The sequence below is a fragment of the Lampetra fluviatilis genome, chromosome 31 (assembly GCF_964198595.1).
Source record: "Lampetra fluviatilis chromosome 31, kcLamFluv1.1, whole genome shotgun sequence".
NCBI lineage: Eukaryota > Metazoa > Chordata > Hyperoartia > Petromyzontiformes > Petromyzontidae > Lampetra > Lampetra fluviatilis.
This window is the reverse complement of record NC_136305.1, coordinates 11,053,874-11,070,939: the sequence shown is the minus strand read 5'-3', so window position 1 is coordinate 11,070,939 and position 17,066 is coordinate 11,053,874. Positions and strand designations below refer to the sequence as shown.

General features: G+C 61.2%; 1 protein-coding gene across 1 annotated transcript in view; it reads left to right on the top strand.

The window, feature by feature from the left end:
• LOC144943550 (uncharacterized) overlaps positions 1 to 17,066 on the top strand; it is a 48,813-nt gene that overhangs the window by 12,148 nt on the left and 19,599 nt on the right. The window contains exons 2-5 of the mRNA XM_078871123.1: positions 6,699 to 6,782; positions 7,879 to 7,927; positions 15,578 to 15,611; positions 16,023 to 16,103. Of these exons, the coding sequence (XP_078727249.1) occupies positions 6,699 to 6,782; positions 7,879 to 7,927; positions 15,578 to 15,611; positions 16,023 to 16,103 (248 nt within the window). The remainder of the gene's footprint in view (positions 1 to 6,698; positions 6,783 to 7,878; positions 7,928 to 15,577; positions 15,612 to 16,022; positions 16,104 to 17,066) is intronic.

The window sequence follows — 17,066 nt, the reverse complement described above, 5'->3', positions numbered from 1 at the left end:
CCCCCCCTCACCACTCACCCATTCCCCCCTCCTCACCACTCACCCATCCCCCCCCTCACCACTCACCCATTCCCCCCTCCTCACCACTCACCCATCCCCCCCCTCACCACTCACCCATCCCCCCCCCTCACCACTCACCCATTCCCCCCTCCTCACCACTCACCCATCCCCCCCTCACCACTCACCCATCCCCCCCTCCTCACTACTCACCCATCCCCCCCTCCTCACTACTCACCCATCCCCCCCCTCACCACTCACCCATCCCCCCCCTCACCACTCACCCATCCCCCCCCCTCACTACTCACCCATCCCCCCCTCCTCACCACTCACCCATTCCCCCCTCCTCACCACTCACCCATCCCCCCCTCCTCACTACTCACCCATCCCCCCCCTCACCACTCACCCATTCCCCCCTCCTCACCACTCACCCATCCCCCCCCTCACCACTCACCCATCCCCCCCCCTCACCACTCACCCATTCCCCCCTCCTCACTACTCACCCATCCCCCCCTCCTCACTACTCACCCATCCCCCCCCTCACCACTCACCCATCCCCCCCTCCTCACTACTCACCCATCCCCCCCTCCTCACTACTCACCCATCCCCCCCCCTCACCACTCACCCATCCCCCCCCTCACCACTCACCCATCCCCCCCTCCTCACTACTCACCCATCCCCCCCTCCTCACTACTCACCCATCCCCCCTCCTCACCACTCACCCATTCCCCCCTCCTCACCACTCACCCATCCCCCCCTCACCACTCACCCATCCCCCCCCTCACTACTCACCCATTCCCCCCTCCTCACCACTCACCCATCCCCCCCCCCCCTCACCACTCACCCATCCCCCCCCTCACCACTCACCCATTCCCCCCTCCTCACCACTCACCCATTCCCCCCTCCTCACCACTCACCCATCCCCCCCTCCTCACTACTCACCCATCCCCCCCCTCACCACTCACCCATTCCCCCCTCCTCACCACTCACCCATCCCCCCCCCTCACCACTCACCCATCCCCCCCCCCTCACCACTCACCCATTCCCCCCTCCTCACCACTCACCCATCCCCCCCCTCACCACTCACCCATCCCCCCCTCCTCACTACTCACCCATCCCCCCCTCCTCACTACTCACCCATCCCCCCCCCTCACCACTCACCCATCCCCCCGCCCTCACCAATCACCTTTTCCTCTCTCTCCCCCTCACGCTCCCATTCACCTCCACCACCCACAGTGAAGTCTGAACCGGTCACGTGCCCCCCCCACTCCCCCCCCTGCCCCACCGTCTACTACCATTAATCAATCCACATTGACTAGCGTGGTGAAGTATGGTCACACAACTTCCCCATGCCTCACGTAAGAATGGCAAATAAATCACGGTTGCTGTACAGGATGTTCATGTGTGAGTGTGTCTCTGTGTGAGCGTGTTTGTGTGTCTGTGTGTGAGTGTGTCTGTGTGTGAGTGCGTCTGTGTGTGAGTGCGTCTGTGAGTGTGTCTGTGTGTGAGTGTTTGAGTGTGTCTGTGTGTGAGTGTGTCTGTGTGTGAGTGCGTCTGTGTGTGAGTGTGTCTGTGTGTGAGTGTGTCTGTGTCTGTGTGTGTCTGTGTTTGAGTGCGTCTGTGTGTGAGTGTGTTTGTGTGTCTGTGTGTGAGTGTGTCTGTGTGTGAGTGCGTCTGTGTGTGAGTGTGTTTGTGTGTCTGTGTGTGAGTGTGTCTGTGTGTGAGTGTGTCTGTGTGTGAGTGTGTCTGTGTGAGTGTCTGTGTGTGAATGTGTCTGTGTGTGACTGTCTGTGTGTGAGTGTGTCTGTGTGCGAGTGTGTCTGTGTGTGAGTGTGTCTGTGTGTGAATGTGTCTGTGTGTGAGTGTGTGTGAGTGTGTGTGTGTGTGGGAGTGTTGGAGTGTGTCTGTGTGAGTGTGTCTGTGTGTGAGTGCGTCTGTGTGTGAGTGTGTCTGTGTGTCAGTGTGTATGTGAGTGTGTCTGTGTTTGAGTGCATCTGGGGGTGAGTGTGTATGAGAATGAGTGTGTCTGTGTGGGAGTGTGTGAGTGGGTCGATTGGTGAGTCTGTGTGTGAGTGTGTCTGTGTGGGGAGCGGTAGTGTAGCGGTTAGCGCGCTGCGCTATGAACCTGGCGACCCGGGTTCGATTCCCGCTCACGGCCAACACCAGTGACGATTATCTGATCCGGTCCTGGGCCTCCCCTAGGTCGACTCAGCCTGAAATGAGTATCTGGTGCGGTGTGTAATCATCGCCACTGTGGCGACAGAGGCGGTCAGGCGTGGTGCTGGCCACCCACCTCCTTGTGTGTACCGTTCCAGCCTTCATAGGTGCTCGCTAACAGCACTTGCCCCCGCAGTCTGTGAAGGCTATACGGGGGATGTGTGTCTGTGTGTCTGTGTGTCTGTGTGTCTGTGTGTGTGTCTCCGCTGCCCCTATTATTTCCTCTCTAATGATTCTCATTTTCCCTCCGTAATTCCCAGCAAATCTCTCCCAGTTGTATCTCTCTCACCTCTCTCGCCGTGACCTCTGTGAGTGGTTTTTTGTTTGTTTTTGATACCTGCTGCCATGCGTAAACATCACCACTGGGGGAGACAAAGGCGGCCGGGCATGCGTGTGTGGTGCTGGCCACCCACCCCCGCTGCGCGTGTCACAGTGCCGGCCTTCACAGGTGCTACTCGCCAACAGCAACTTGCCCCTGCAGGCTGCCAAGGCTACACGGGGGATCTTTGTCGCGTGTGTGTGGGGAGCGGTGGCGCAGTGGTTAGCGCTACGCCACGACCCGAGATCGATTCCCGCTCACGGCCAATCCCCGGCGAGGATTATCTGAACCGGTCTTGGGCCTCCCCTAGGTCGACTCAGCCTCAAATGAGCACCCGGTGCGGTGTGTAACCACCGCCGCTAAGGGGAGACAAATGCGGCCGGGCGTGGTTGCTGGCCACCCCCCCCCCCTCATGCGCCGTGCCGGCCTTCTTAGGTGGCTTCTCGCGACCAGCAACTGGCCCAGGCAGTCTGTGACAGGCTGCACGGGGGGGGGGGCTTTGTATGTTACAGTTCGTGTGTACATGCCATTCCCCCTGTGTGCATCCTTGTGTCTTCCTGTTTACACAACGCTGGAGCACAATCCCTCTGTGTGCGTCTGTGTGTGTGCCTGTCTGTGTGTGTGTGCGCGTCTGTGTGTGTGCGTCTGTGTGTGTGTGCCTGTCTGTGTGTGTGCGTCTGTGTGTGTGTCTGTGTGTGTGTGCGTCTGTGTGTGTGTGCGTCTGTGTGTGTGGCAGTGGGTGCGTCAATGTGGGGAGCGGTAATGTAGGGGTTAGCGCTATGAACCCGGCGACCCGAGATCGATTCCCGCTCACAGCCAATCCCCAGCGACGACTATCTGAACCAGTTCTGGGCCTCCCCTGGGTCGACTCAGCCTCAAATGAGTACCTGGTGCGATGTGTAAACATCGCCACTGGGGAGACAAAGGTGGCCGGGCGTGGTGCTGGCCACCCACCCCCTCGTGCGCTGTGCCGGCCTTCATAGGTGCTCGCTAACAGCACTTGCCCCAACAGTCTGTTACAGGCTATCCGTGGGGATCTTTATCTTTGTCTGGTGCGTCCGTCTCTCTCCATCTCTCACGCAATCTCCTCCAGCCTCACCCACACCGCTTCTCCCCCCTCACAATGCCTCCCCCCACTCACCCCCACATCCCCTCCCACCCTCAACCCCCCACTCACCACCCCCCTGACAATGCCCCCCCCCCCTCACAATGCCCCCCCACTCACCCCCTCTCACCCCACGCCCCTCCCTCACCACCCCCTCACCCCTCCCTCACCCCCCCTCACCCCCACACCCCCTCTCTCTCTCACGCCCTCAACCCCTCCCTCACCCCCACACCCCTCCCTCGCCACCCCCACCCCTCTCCCATCAACTCCACATCTCTGGTGGATCAACATTTACACGAAGCACGATCGTCCACGTGGTGACACGGGGACCGCATTCGGCAACGTGTCGTGGCCGAGGGTCGCTTCTGCTTTTGGCATCAGGAAACGAAGTTCGTCACCCACCTCCAAATCAAAGATTCGGCCGCAGAAATGAAAACGGAAAAATGCCCCCCCCCCCCCCAATCAAAGATGAGTCGGCGGGTCAACGTTTCGCGTCCGATACCCCCCCTCCTTGGCAGTTTAACACCTATGGCTCTGGCGACCAATATCATCCATAATAGAGGTCTTGTTGGGGTTAGATCGCCTGATGAAGCGAGTTGTGATTACTGGCGAAACGCCACGGTACTCAGTAAATGTTGTGGCTTGGCTCTCCAACACACCACCGGTTAGTGCTGTACCAGTGACGCGTTGGCTCGTTCTGTTTACGTGACCCCCACCCCCCTCCCGTTCGAGCGTCTCGAGCACTTATCGCGTTTCGCATCGCAGTTGGAGCAATTCCCCGTGAGGGAAAGACGGCGCTCACTTAGTCCACTGCACGGCTAACATCGGGGGCACGAGCCGAAAACTGCCTCCCCCTTCCTCTCCCTCTCCGTCTCCGCCTCTCTCTCTCTCGACATCATGAGCCACGCGGTGCCAGCCACCACCCCCCACCAACGCCGCTGCCCTCACGGTTCTCCGCTCCTTTCGCTAAGAGTAGCCCACGGTTCGAAGCGAGCGGCCGCCCTGGTTATCATTCCTGCGGTGGCGTACACAACAGTGTACACCCCACACAGGCGCCGTCCGCTCCACTCGCGGTGGACGTTAAAGACCCCCCCCCCCATGCCGCGCCCCCACCCCCTGTACCGCGGAACATTTTAAAAATTACCCCCAGCAGCAAATCACCAGCGATTAGCGCGGTTGGCTACGTACAGCGCGAAGGAAGTTCAACGTGCACGCCGAATTTGGGATCACACAGCAGCAGCGGGAGCAGCAAGCATCGCCCCCCCCCCCTCCTACGGTCAACAGGTGGCAGGATCCTCCTGAGAACAGGAGTCTTGAGACTCGCCGGGGCTTCCTGGCTAAACCAATCAGCAGGGAGACGTGAATGTGTTGGCGTCAGCCCTTGTCACAGTCCAGCCCCATCACGAGGCCCATGACGAACTCCGTCATTAGCCCCGTCCTGGTTACCGTACAGGGTGCTTCAACAAAGTGTTCACACTCGCACGAGACTATCGTTTTTTGTGGAACATGAACGGGGATATTAGGCTGTGACACGATAAACACATTCCTGCGGAGGGAGCTGGTAGGAACATTGGGTTGCTCGGCGGCGTGGTGTATTCCGTACATATGCCCGACTGTGAGGGCGGGCACAAGCCGGCGTGAGTAGGTTAAACGTTGAGTTTTATAAGGGCACCACGGGGTGACCACCCCCTTCCCACCCAGCCCCACCCCTCCCACCCCCCACCCAGCCCCACCCTCCCCACCCAGCCCCTCCCCACGCTCCCCACCAAGCCCCTCCCCACCCTCCCCACCCAGCCCCTCCCCACCCTCCCCTCCCCACCCTCCCCTCCCCACCCTCCCCACCCAGCCCCACCCTCCCCAACCAGCCCCTCCCTCCCCACCCAGCCGCTCCCTGCACGACGGACACAATAATCCCCTGTGGGCTGGTGTAACCTTGAGGTTCCTACCAGTACAAGTGCAATGTTAATAGCGTCAACAAGTCCCCGGGTCTCCAACTTGTTCGCCGTCATCGTCAACGCCGACGCCGGGAATCTTCTCCAGGCGGTTTCTCCAGAGCCCGGATGCAGCACATTGGTCGCGGTATTGTTGCAAATTCTCCAGAAGCGATAAAAAAGCATTTTTTAATTAAGCACCTCGAGTATCGCCAGGCCCATCACGCAGTGCGTGACCACGGGATCGGAATGCCGTGGTGAGCGCTGCTTCACGAACTCTCTCCGTCTGCTGAAGCTCTCTCGCCGTGGCCAGCAGCAGCAGCATAAGCAGCAGCATCAGAAGTAGCATCAGCAGCAGTAGCAGCATCAGAAGTAGCATCAGCAGCAGTAGCAGCATCAGCAGCATCAGCAGCAGTAGCAGCATCAGCAGCAGCCTCATCAGCAGCATCATCAGCATCATCAGCAGCAGCAGTATCAGAAGTAGCATCAGCAGCAGTAGCAGCATCAGCAGCATCAGCAGCAGTAGCAGCATCAGCAGCAGCCTCATCAGCATCATCAGCAGCAGCAGCTGCAGCATCATCAGCAGAAGCAGCATCAGCAGCGGCAGATCTCGACATTGGCATCGATAGCTCGTGAACCACGTGGCAGCTGCTGCTGCTGGTGTTGGTGGTGCTGAGGCTGCTGCTGATGCTGATGGTGGTGGTGCTGATGATGCTGCTGGTGGTGGTGTTGATGATGCTGCTGGTGATGCTGCTGCTGGTGGTGCTGCTGCTGCTGGTGCTGCCACCATTCGCAAGGATGGAACAGAATTAGAGAGAAAGAGGGAATTATTCAGAGAGAGATAATTAATCAGAGAACGATTTAGGCAGATAATGATTCAGATAATGAGTCAGAGAATGATTCAGAGAAAGAGAATGATTGAGAGAGAGAATGATTCAGAGAGATAATGATTCAGAGAACGATTCAGAAAGAGAGAATGAGTCAGAGAGAGAATGATTCAGAGGCATAGGGAATGGGTGGAATCCTTCTGCAAGAATCGCGTTTGATCCCAGAGGAGTTGGCTCACCCCTTCCTGCTCACCCCACCCCCTCTTCCTCCCCCCCCGTCCCGGCCGCCTTTGTCTCCCCAGACGAGCCGGTGAGCCCCAGTGTGGACTACGGCGCCGGCATCTCGGCCGTGGAGGTCTTCACGAGTAGCCACGAGCCGCCCCACGGTGAGGGGGTGGGGGGGGGGTGCAAGGAGCAGTGGGTGGGGGGGTGCAGGGGGGAGTGGGGGGGGGTGCAGGGGGTGGGTGTGGAGCTCACCGCGTGGGCTGCTGTGGGGTGAGGGGGGGGTGCCGCTAGCAAGGCCACGAAGGCCGACACCCACTGGCCCACAACAAAGACGAAGATCCGCGTCTCGTCTTTGACAGATCGTGAGGGCACGCGCTGCTGTTAGCGAGCGCCACCTATGAAGGCCGCCACAGCGCACGAGGGCGTGGGTGGCCAGCACCACCACCACACCTGGCCGCCTTTGTCTCCCATTTACCAACACATATGTTGAACTTCTACCGTACATCCGGGGGAAGGACAGCAAACTGAACACAAAAAATAAGTTATTTATTTTAGGCTGCGTCGACCTAGGCGATGTCCAGAACCGGTTCACACATTCGCCTAATCTTTATTTGGTCATGAGCGCGGCGCTGACCACTGCACAAAGACTCCCCACGCGCTCCCCACACAAAGACAAAGATCCCCCGTATAGCCTTAGCAGACTGTTGGGGCAAGTGCCGTTAGCGAGCACTATGAAGGCCGGCACGGCACACGAGGGGGTGGGTGGCCACATTTGTTCCCCAAGTAGCGATATTTACACACCACACCAGGTACTCAATTGAGGCTGAGTCGACCTAGGGGAGCCCCAGGACCGGTTCAAATAATCGTCACCGGTTTTGGCCGTGAGCCGAAATCGAACTCGTGTTGCTGGGTTCGTAACGCAGCATAGCGCTAACCACTACAGCACTGCACACACACACACAGACATACACACGCAGACACACACACATAGACACACACACATAGACACACACGCACAGACACACACACACAGACACACACACAGACACACACACAGACACACACACACAGACACACACACAGACCCACACACAGACACACACACAGACACACACACATAGACACACACACATAGACACACACGCACAGACACACACACAGACACACACACACACAGACCCACACACAGACACACACACAGACACACACACGCACTCTCAGTGAACTAACACCGCCTCCATCTCCATGGTGATGCAGGGAGAGCCTCCTCCGTCTCCGTGGAAACGGCGCGTCGCCTTGACGACAGGTACCCGGGTGTGTGGGGGGCCCCGCGTGCTCCTGGGGCTGAGCGCTTGGTGGAGTGCGTGGTGTGGTGGGGTGGGGTGCGTGGTGTGGTGGGGTGGGGTGCGTGGTGTGGTGGGGTGGGGTGCGTGGTGTGGTGGAGTGGGGTGCGTGGTGTGGTGGGGTGGGGTGCGTGGTGTGGTGGGGTGGGGTGCGTGGTGTGGTGGGGTGGGGTGCGTGGTGTGGTGGGGTGGGGTGCGTGGTGTGGTGGGGTGGGGTGCGTGGTGTGGTGGGGTGCGTGGTGTGGTGGGGTGCGTGGTGTGGTGGGGTGGAGTGCGTGGTGTGGTGGGGTGGGGTGCGTGGTGTGGTGGGGTGGGGTGCGTGGTGTGGTGGGGTGGGGTGCGTGGTGTGGTGGGGTGGGGTGCGTGATGTGGTGGGGTGGGGTGCGTGGTGTGGTGGGGTGGGGTGCGTGGTGTGGTGGGGTGGGGTGCGTGGTGTGGTGGGGTGGGGTGCGTGGTGTGGTGGGGTGGAGTGCGTGGTGTGGTGGGGTGGGGTGCGTGGTGTGGTGGGGTGGGGTGCGTGGTGTGGTGGGGTGGGGTGCGTGGTGTGGTGGGGTGGGGTGCGTGGTGTGGTGGGGTGGGGTGCGTGGTGTGGTGGGGTGGGGTGCGTGGTGTGGTGGGGTGGGGTGCGTGGTGTGGTGGGGTGGGGTGCGTGGTGTGGTGGGGTGGGGTGCGTGGTGTGGTGGGGTGGGGTGCGTGGTGTGGTGGGGTGGGGTGCGTGGTGTGGTGGGGTGCGTGGTGTGGTGGGGGTGCGTGGTGTGGTGGGGTGGAGTGCGTGGTGTGGTGGGGTGGGGTGCGTGGTGTGGTGGGGTGGGGTGCGTGGTGTGGTGGGGTGGGGTGCGTGGTGTGGTGGGGTGGGGTGCGTGGTGTGGTGGGGTGGGGTGCGTGATGTGGTGGGGTGGGGTGCGTGGTGTGGTGGGGTGGGGTGCGTGGTGTGGTGGGGTGGGGTGCGTGGTGTGGTGGGGTGGGGTGCGTGGTGTGGTGGGGTGGAGTGCGTGGTGTGGTGGGGTGGGGTGCGTGGTGTGGTGGGGTGGGGTGCGTGGTGTGGTGGGGTGGGGTGCGTGGTGTGGTGGGGTGCGTGGTGGGGTGGGGTGCGTGGTGTGGTGGGGTGGGGTGCGTGGTGTGGTGGGGTGGGGTGCGTGGTGTGGTGGGGTGCGTGGTGTGGTGGGGTGCGTGGTGTGGTGGGGTGGGGTGCGTGGTGTGGTGGGGTGCGTGGTGTGGTGGGGTGGGGTGCGTGGTGTGGTGGGGTGAGGTGCGTGGTGTGGTGGGGTGTGGTGCGTGGTGCGGTGGGGTGGGGAGCGTGGTGTGGTGGAGTGGGGTGCGTGGTGTGGTGGGGTGGGGTGCGTGGTGTGGTGGGGTGCGTGGTGTGGTGTGGTGGGGTGCGTGGTGGGGTGGGGTGCGTGGTGTGGTGGGGTGGGGTGCGTGGTGCGGTGGGGTGCGTGGTGTGGTGTGGTGGGGTGCGTGGTGGGGGTGGGGTGCGTGGTGTGGTGGGGTGGGGTGCGTGGTGTGGTGGGGTCGGGTGCGTGGTGTGGTGGGGTGGGGTGCGTGGTGTGGTGGGGTGGGGTGCGTGGTGTGGTGGGGTGGGGTGGGGTGCGTGGTGTGGTGGGGTGCGTGGTGTGGTGGGGTGCGTGGTGTGGTGGGGTGGGGTGCGTGGTGTGGTGGGGTGCGTGGTGTGGTGGGGTGGGGTGCGTGGTGTGGTGGGGTGGGGTGCGTGGTGTGGTGGGGTGGGGTGCGTGGTGTGGTGGCGTGGGGTGCGTGGTGTGGTGGGGTGGGGTGCGTGGTGTGGTGGGGTGGGGTGCGTGGTGCGGTGGGGTTCGTGGTGTGGTGTGGTGGGGTGCGTGGTGTGGTGGGGTGGGGTGCGTGGTGTGGTGGGGTGGGGTGCGTGGTGTGGTGGGGTCGGTTGCGTGGTGTGGTGGGGTGGGGTGCGTGGTGTGGTGGGGTGGGGTGCGTGGTGTGGTGGGGTGGAGTGCGTGGTGTTGTGGGGTGCGTGGTGTGGTGTGGTTGGGTGCGTGGGGGGGTGTGTGGTGGGGTGTGTTTGTGTGGTGCGTGGTGTGGTGGGGTGCGTGGTGTGGTGCGTGGTGTGGTGGGGTGCGTGGTGTGGTGGGGTCGGGTGCGTGGTGTGGTGGGGTGGGGTGCGTGGTGTGGTGGGGTGGGGTGCGTGGTGTGGTGGGGTGGGGCGCGTGGTGTGGTGGGGTGCGTGGTGTGGTGGGGTGCGTGGTGTGGTGGGGTGGGGTGCGTGGTGTGGTGGGGTGCGTGGTGTGGTGGGGTGGGGTGCGTGGTGTGGTGGGGTGGGGTGCGTGGTGTGGTGGGGTGGGGTGCGTGGTGTGGTGGCGTGGGGTGCGTGGCGTGGTGGGGTGGGGTGCGTGGTGTGGTGGGGTGGGGTGCGTGGTGTGGTGGGGTGCGTGGTGTGGTGGGGTGGGGTGCGTGGTGTGGTGGGGTGGGGTGCGTGGTGTGGTGGGGTGGGGTGCGTGGTGTGGTGGCGTGGGGTGCGTGGTGTGGTGGGGTGGGGTGCGTGGTGTGGTGGGGTGGGGTGCGTGGTGCGGTGGGGTTCGTGGTGTGGTGTGGTGGGGTGCGTGGTGTGGTGGGGTGGGGTGCGTGGTGTGGTGGGGTGGGGTGCGTGGTGTGGTGGGGTCGGTTGCGTGGTGTGGTGGGGTGGGGTGCGTGGTGTGGTGGGGTGGGGTGCGTGGTGTGGTGGGGTGGGGTGCGTGGTGTGGTGGGGTGGAGTGCGTGGTGTTGTGGGGTGGGGTGCGTGGTGTGGTGTGGTTGGGTGCGTGGGGGGGTGTGTGGTGGGGTGTGTTTGTGTGGTGCGTGGTGTGGTGGGGTGCGTGGTGTGGTGCGTGGTGTGGTGGGGTGCGTGGTGTGGTGGGGTCGGGTGCGTGGTGTGGTGGGGTGGGGTGCGTGGTGTGGTGGGGTGGGGTGCGTGGTGTGGTGGGGTGGGGCGCGTGGTGTGGTGGGGTGCGTGGTGTGGTGGGGTGCGTGGTGTGGTGGGGTGGGGTGCGTGGTGTGGTGGGGTGCGTGGTGTGGTGGGGTGGGGTGCGTGGTGTGGTGGGGTGGGGTGCGTGGTGTGGTGGGGTGGGGTGCGTGGTGTGGTGGCGTGGGGTGCGTGGCGTGGTGGGGTGGGGTGCGTGGTGTGGTGGGGTGGGGTGCGTGGTGCGGTGGGGTTCGTGGTGTGGTGTGGTGGGGTGCGTGGTGTGGTGGGGTGGGGTGCGTGGTGTGGTGGGGTGGGGTGCGTGGTGTGGTGGGGTCGGTTGCGTGGTGTGGTGGGGTGGGGTGCGTGGTGTGGTGGGGTGGGGTGCGTGGTGTGGTGGGGTGGGGTGCGTGGTGTGGTGGGGTGGAGTGCGTGGTGTGGTGGGGTGGGGTGCGTGGTGTGGTTGGGTGCGTGGGGGGGTGTGTGGTGGGGTGTGTGGTGTGGTGCGTGGTGTGGTGGGGTGCGTGGTGTGGTGCGTGGTGTGGTGGGGTGCGTGGTGTGGTGGGGTGCGTGGTGTGGTGGAGTGCGTGGTGGGGTGGGGTGCGTGGTGGGGTGGGGTGTGTGGTGGGGTGTGTGGTGTGGTGCGTGGTGTGGTGGGGTGCGTGGTGTGGTGGGGTGGGGTGCGTGGTGTGGTGGGGTGGGGTGCGTGGTGTGGTGGGGTGCGTGGTGTGGTGGGGTGGGGTGCGTGGTGTGGTGGGGTGGGGTGCGTGGTGTGGTGGGGTGGGGTGCGTGGTGTGGTGGGGTGCGTGGTGTGGTGGGGTGCGTGGTGTGGTGGGGTGCGTGGTGTGGTGGGGTGCGTGGTGTGGTGGGGTGGGGTGCGTGGTGTGGTGGGGTGAGGTGCGTGGTGTGGTGGGGTGTGGTGCGTGGTGTGGTGGGGTGGGGTGCGTGGTGTGGTGGAGTGGGGTGCGTGGTGTGGTGGGGTGGGGTGCGTGGTGTGGTGCGTGGTGTGGTGGGGGTGCGTGGTGTGGTGGGGTGCGTGGTGTGGTGGAGTGCGTGGTGGGGTGGGGTGCGTGGTGGGGTGGGGTGTGTGGTGGGGTGTGTGGTGTGGTGCGTGGTGTGGTGGGGTGCGTGGTGTGGTGGGGTGGGGTGCGTGGTGTGGTGGGGTGGGGTGCGTGGTGTGGTGGGGTGCGTGGTGTGGTGGGGTGGGGTGCGTGGTGTGGTGGGGTGGGGTGCGTGGTGTGGTGGGGTGCGTGGTGTGGTGGGGTGCGTGGTGTGGTGGGGTGCGTGGTGTGGTGGGGTGGGGTGCGTGGTGTGGTGGGGTGCGTGGTGTGGTGGGGTGCGTGGTGTGGTGGGGTGGGGTGCGTGGTGTGGTGGGGTGCGTGGTGTGGTGGGGTGGGGTGCGTGGTGTGGTGGGGTGAGGTGCGTGGTGTGGTGGGGTGTGGTGCGTGGTGTGGTGGGGTGGGGTGCGTGGTGTGGTGGAGTGGGGTGCGTGGTGTGGTGGGGTGGGGTGCGTGGTGTGGTGGAGTGCGTGGTGGGGTGGGGTGCGTGGTGGGGTGGGGTGTGTGGTGGGGTGTGTGGTGTGGTGCGTGGTGTGGTGGGGTGCGTGGTGTGGTGGGGTGCGTGGTGTGGTGGGGTGCGTGGTGGGGTGGGGTGCGTGGTGGGGTGGGGTGTGTGGTGGGGTGTGTGGTATGGTGCTTGGTGGGGTGGGGTTCGTGGTGGGGTGGGATCCGTGGTGTGGTGGGGTGCATGGTGGGGTGGTTGGCGTGGTGTTGTGGGGTGGGGTGTGTGGTGGGGTAGGGTGTGTGGTGGGGTGTGTGGTGGGGTGGGGTGCGTGGTGGGGTGTGTGGTGGGGTGGGTGCGTGGTGTGGTGGGGTGCGTGGTGTGGTGGAGTGTGTGGTGGGGTGGTGGGGTGCATGGTGGGGTGGGGTGTGTGGTGGGGTGGGGTGCGTGGTGTGGTGTGGTGCGTGGTGTGGTGGGGTGCGTGGTGTGGTGGGGTGCGTGGTGGGGTGGGGTGCGTGGTAAGGTGGGGTGCGTGGTGTGGTGGGGTTCGTGGTGGGGTGTGTGGTGTGGTGGTGTGTGGTATGGTGGGGTGTGGTGTGTGGTGGGGTGGGGTGTGGGCGTGGTAGGGGGAGTTTGTGGTGGGGTGCGTGGTGGGGTGTGTGGTGGGGTGGGGTGCGTGGTGGGGTGGGGATGCGTGGTGCGATCGTGGTGTGTTTGGGTTTGTGGTGTGAGTGGGGTTCGTGGTGTGGGGGAGTGCGTGGTGTGGTGATGTGTTGGTGGTGTGTTGGTGGTGTGGTTAGAATTGGTGGTGTTGTGGTGCAAATGATGCGGTGAGATTTTGTGGTGGTGGTGGTAGTGCTGATTGTGCTGATGATGATACTGATGGTGCTGATGATGATGCTGATGATGAAACTGATGATGATACTGATGGTGCTGATGGTGCTGATGATGGTGCTGATGATACTGATGATGATACTGATGGTGCTGATGGTGCTGATGATGATACTGATGGTGCTAATGGTGCTGGTGGTAGTGCTGATTGTGCTGATGATGATACTCATGGTGCTGATGGTGCTGATGATGCTGATGATGATGCTAATGATGATCCTGATGGTGCTGATGGTGCTGATGATGGTGCTGATGATGATACTGATGATGATACTGATGGTGCTGATGGTGCTGATGATGGTGCTGATGATCATGCTGATGATGATACTGATGGTGCTGATGATAGTGCTGATGATAGTGCTGATGGTGCTGATGATGGTGCTGATGATGATGCTGATGATGATACTGATGGTGTTTATGATAGTGCTGATGATAGTGCTGATGGTGCTGATGATGGTGCTGATGATGATACTGATGGTGCTGATGATTCGATTCAAGATCCCATTGCGTTGTCTCATCTCGTTTTGGTTGCGTGTATGTGGTTGTGATTGTTGCGGTGATTGTTGAAGTTGTAGCTGTGTGGCTGTGTAGCTGTGTGGTTGGGTGGTTGTGTGTTTGTGTGGCTGTGTGATTGGTTGTGTGGCTGTGTGGCTGTGTGGTTTTGTGTTTGTGTAGCTGTGTTGTTGTGTGGCTGTGTGACTGTGTGACTGTGTGTTTGTGTGGTTGTGTGTTTGTGTGGCTGTGTGGTTGTGTGGTTGTTTGTTTGTGTGGTTGTGTGTTTGTGTGGTTGTGTTTGTGTGGCTGTGTGGCCATGTGGTTGTGTGGCTGTGTTGTTGTGTGGCTGTGTGACTGTGTGACTGTGTGTTTGTGTGGTTGTGTGTTTGTGTGGTTGTGTTTGTGTGGCTGTGTGGCTGTGTGACTGTTTGGCTGTGTGGTTGTGTGGCTGTGTGGTTGTGTGGTTGTGTGGCTGTGTGTTTGTGTGATTGTGTGTTTGTGTGGTTGTGTTTGTGTGGCTGTGTGACTGTGTGGCTGTGTGGTTGTGTGGCTGTGTGTTTGTGTGGTTGTGTTTGTGTGGCTGAGTGACTGTGTGGCTGTGTGGTTGTGTGGCTGTGTGACTGTGTGGTGGTGTGGCTGTGTGGCTGTGTGGTTGTGTGGTTGTGTGGCTGTGTGGTTGTGTGGTTGTGTGGCTGTGTGGCAGTGTGGTTGTGTGGTTGTGTGGCTGTGTGGCTGTGTGGTTGTGTGGTTGAGTGGCTGAGTGGTTGTGTGGTTGTGTGGCTGTGTGACAGTGTGGTTGTGTGACTGTGTGGTTGTGTGGCTGTGTGGCTGTGTGGCTGTGTGGTTGTGTGGCTGTGTGGCAGTGTGGTTGTGTGACTGTGTGGTTGTGTGGCTGTGTGGCTGTGTGGTTGTGTGGTTGTGTGGCTGTGTGGTTGTGTGGATGTGTGGCTGTGTGGCAGTGTGGTTGTGTGGTTGTGTGGTTGTGTGGCTGTGTGTTTGTGTGGTTGTGTGGTTGTGTGGTTGTGTGGCTGTGTGGCTGTGTGTTTGTGTGGCTGTGTGGTTGTGTGGTTGTGTGGCTGTGTGGTTGTGTGGTTGTGTGGCTGTGTGGCTGTGTGGTTGTGTGGCTGTGTGGCAGTGTGGTTGTGTGGTTGTGTGGCTGTGTGGTTGTGTGGCTGTGTGGCTGTGTGGCTGTGTGGCAGTGTGGTTGTGTGACTGTGTGGTTGTGTGTTGTGTGTTTGTGTGGCTGTGTGGTTGTGTGGCTGTGTGGTTGTGTGGTTGTGTGTTTGTGTGGTTGTGTGGCTGTGTGGTTGTGTGGCTGTGTGGCTGTGTGGCTGTGTGGTTGTGTGGCTGTGTGGTTGTGTGGCTGTGTGGTTGTGTGGCTGTGTGGCTGTGTGGCTGTGTGGTTGTGTGGCTGTGTGGTTGTGTGGTTGTGTGTTTGTGTGGTTGTGTGGCTGTGTGGTTGTGTGGTTGTGTGGCTGTGTGGCTGTGTGGTTGTCTGGCTGTGTGGTTGTGTGGCTGTGTGGCTGTGTGGCTGTGTGGCTGTCTGGCTGTGTGGCTGTGTGGTTGTGTGGTTGTGTGTTTGTGTGGTTGTGTGGCTGTGTGGTTGTGTGGTTGTGTGGCTGTGTGGCTTTGTGGTTGTCTGGCTGTGTGGTTGTGTGGTTGTGTGTCTGTGTGGCTGTGTGGTTGTGTGATTGTGTGTCTGTGTGGCTGTGTGGCTGTGTGGTTGTGTGTCTATGTGGCTGTGTGGTTGTGTGGCTGTGTGGCTGTGTGGCTGTGTGGCTGTGTGTTTGTGTGGTTGTGCTGATCCAATCTCTTCTGTTTGCAGGAACTTAACCTCTGCAGTAGAACGACTACATGAGGTGAGTGCGGTGAGTGTAGTAAGTGTGGTGAGTGTGACGAGTGTGTGTGGTGAGTGTGTGTGGTGAGTGTGTGTGTGTAGTGAGTTGGTTATCTCACTCTGTGAGCCACACGTGGGGTTTAGCGGTTAGCGATGCTCTGAACCCATTGACCCGAGTTCGATTCCCGCTCACGGCCAACATCAGTGACGATTATCTGAACCAGTTCTGGGCCTCCCCTGGGTCGACTCAGCCTCAAATGAGTACCTGGTGCGATTAGTAAACATTGCCACTGCGGAGACAAAGGCGGTCGGGCGTGGTGCTGGCCACCCACCCCCTCGTGTGCCGTGCCGGCCTTCATAGGTGCTCGCTAACGGCACTTGCCCCAACAGTCTACTAAGGCTATACGGGGGATCTTTGTCTTTGTGTGGGGAGCGCGTGGGAGGTGATGGAGCCGCAAGTCGCCCTGCGGAGCGCGAGGGACGACTCAAGTACTGCGAGCTAAAGAGCGATCACGTGGGTGACTCACTCACCACACTCACTTACACACACCACCACACACTCACCACACTCACCACAACACACTCACCACACTCACCACAACACACTCACCACACTCACCATTACACACTCACCACGCACTCACCACACTCACCACCACACACTCACCACGCACTCACCACACTCACCATTACACACTCACCACACTCACCACCACACACTCACCACACACTCAACACACACTCACCACAACACACTCAGCACACTCACCACCACACACTCACCACACTCCCCACCACACACTCACCACACTCACCACAACACACTCACCACACTCACCACCACACACTCACCACACACTCACCACAAACTCACCACCACACACTCACCACACTCACCACCACACACTCACCACACTCACCACACACCAAACATTTACCACGCTGACCACCACTAGACACTTAACACCACACCAAACTCACCATGGACACTCACCCAGAGCCTCACCACACACACCATTCTCACTACATACACTCACTAAGTGGTGGTGACGTCACCACGGCACCTGTGCCAGGCCAGGTGCACTTTGAGGCCGCGTGAATTGTCGAAGGCTCGCTGCTAGCAGGAGGTCACGGTACAGACCCAGTAGGTGCCATGTAATGGCTATCTTAGATGACTGGCCCATGCATCAGCTGTGCCAACTTTCTGCGTTTTAGCTGCCTGGTGCTCAGCTCGTTGTTGTGAGCGTCGCTCCTCTGCCCTGCGTTGTTTTTGGAGCCAGCTGCCTCCCACTGCTGGTACCGGTCTTCGACACATCCACCGAGCCCCACATTCTCCTCTGCCACGCCCATCTCGCCCCTTCTGTCCGGCCAAACAGAAGCTGCTAGGGCAGGCGGTGGCTGGGCACGCGGGCTACGTGACCCAGTCAACGCAGCCTCGCCTGCCGGAGGAGCTCACCGATAGGAATGTGTCCAGATC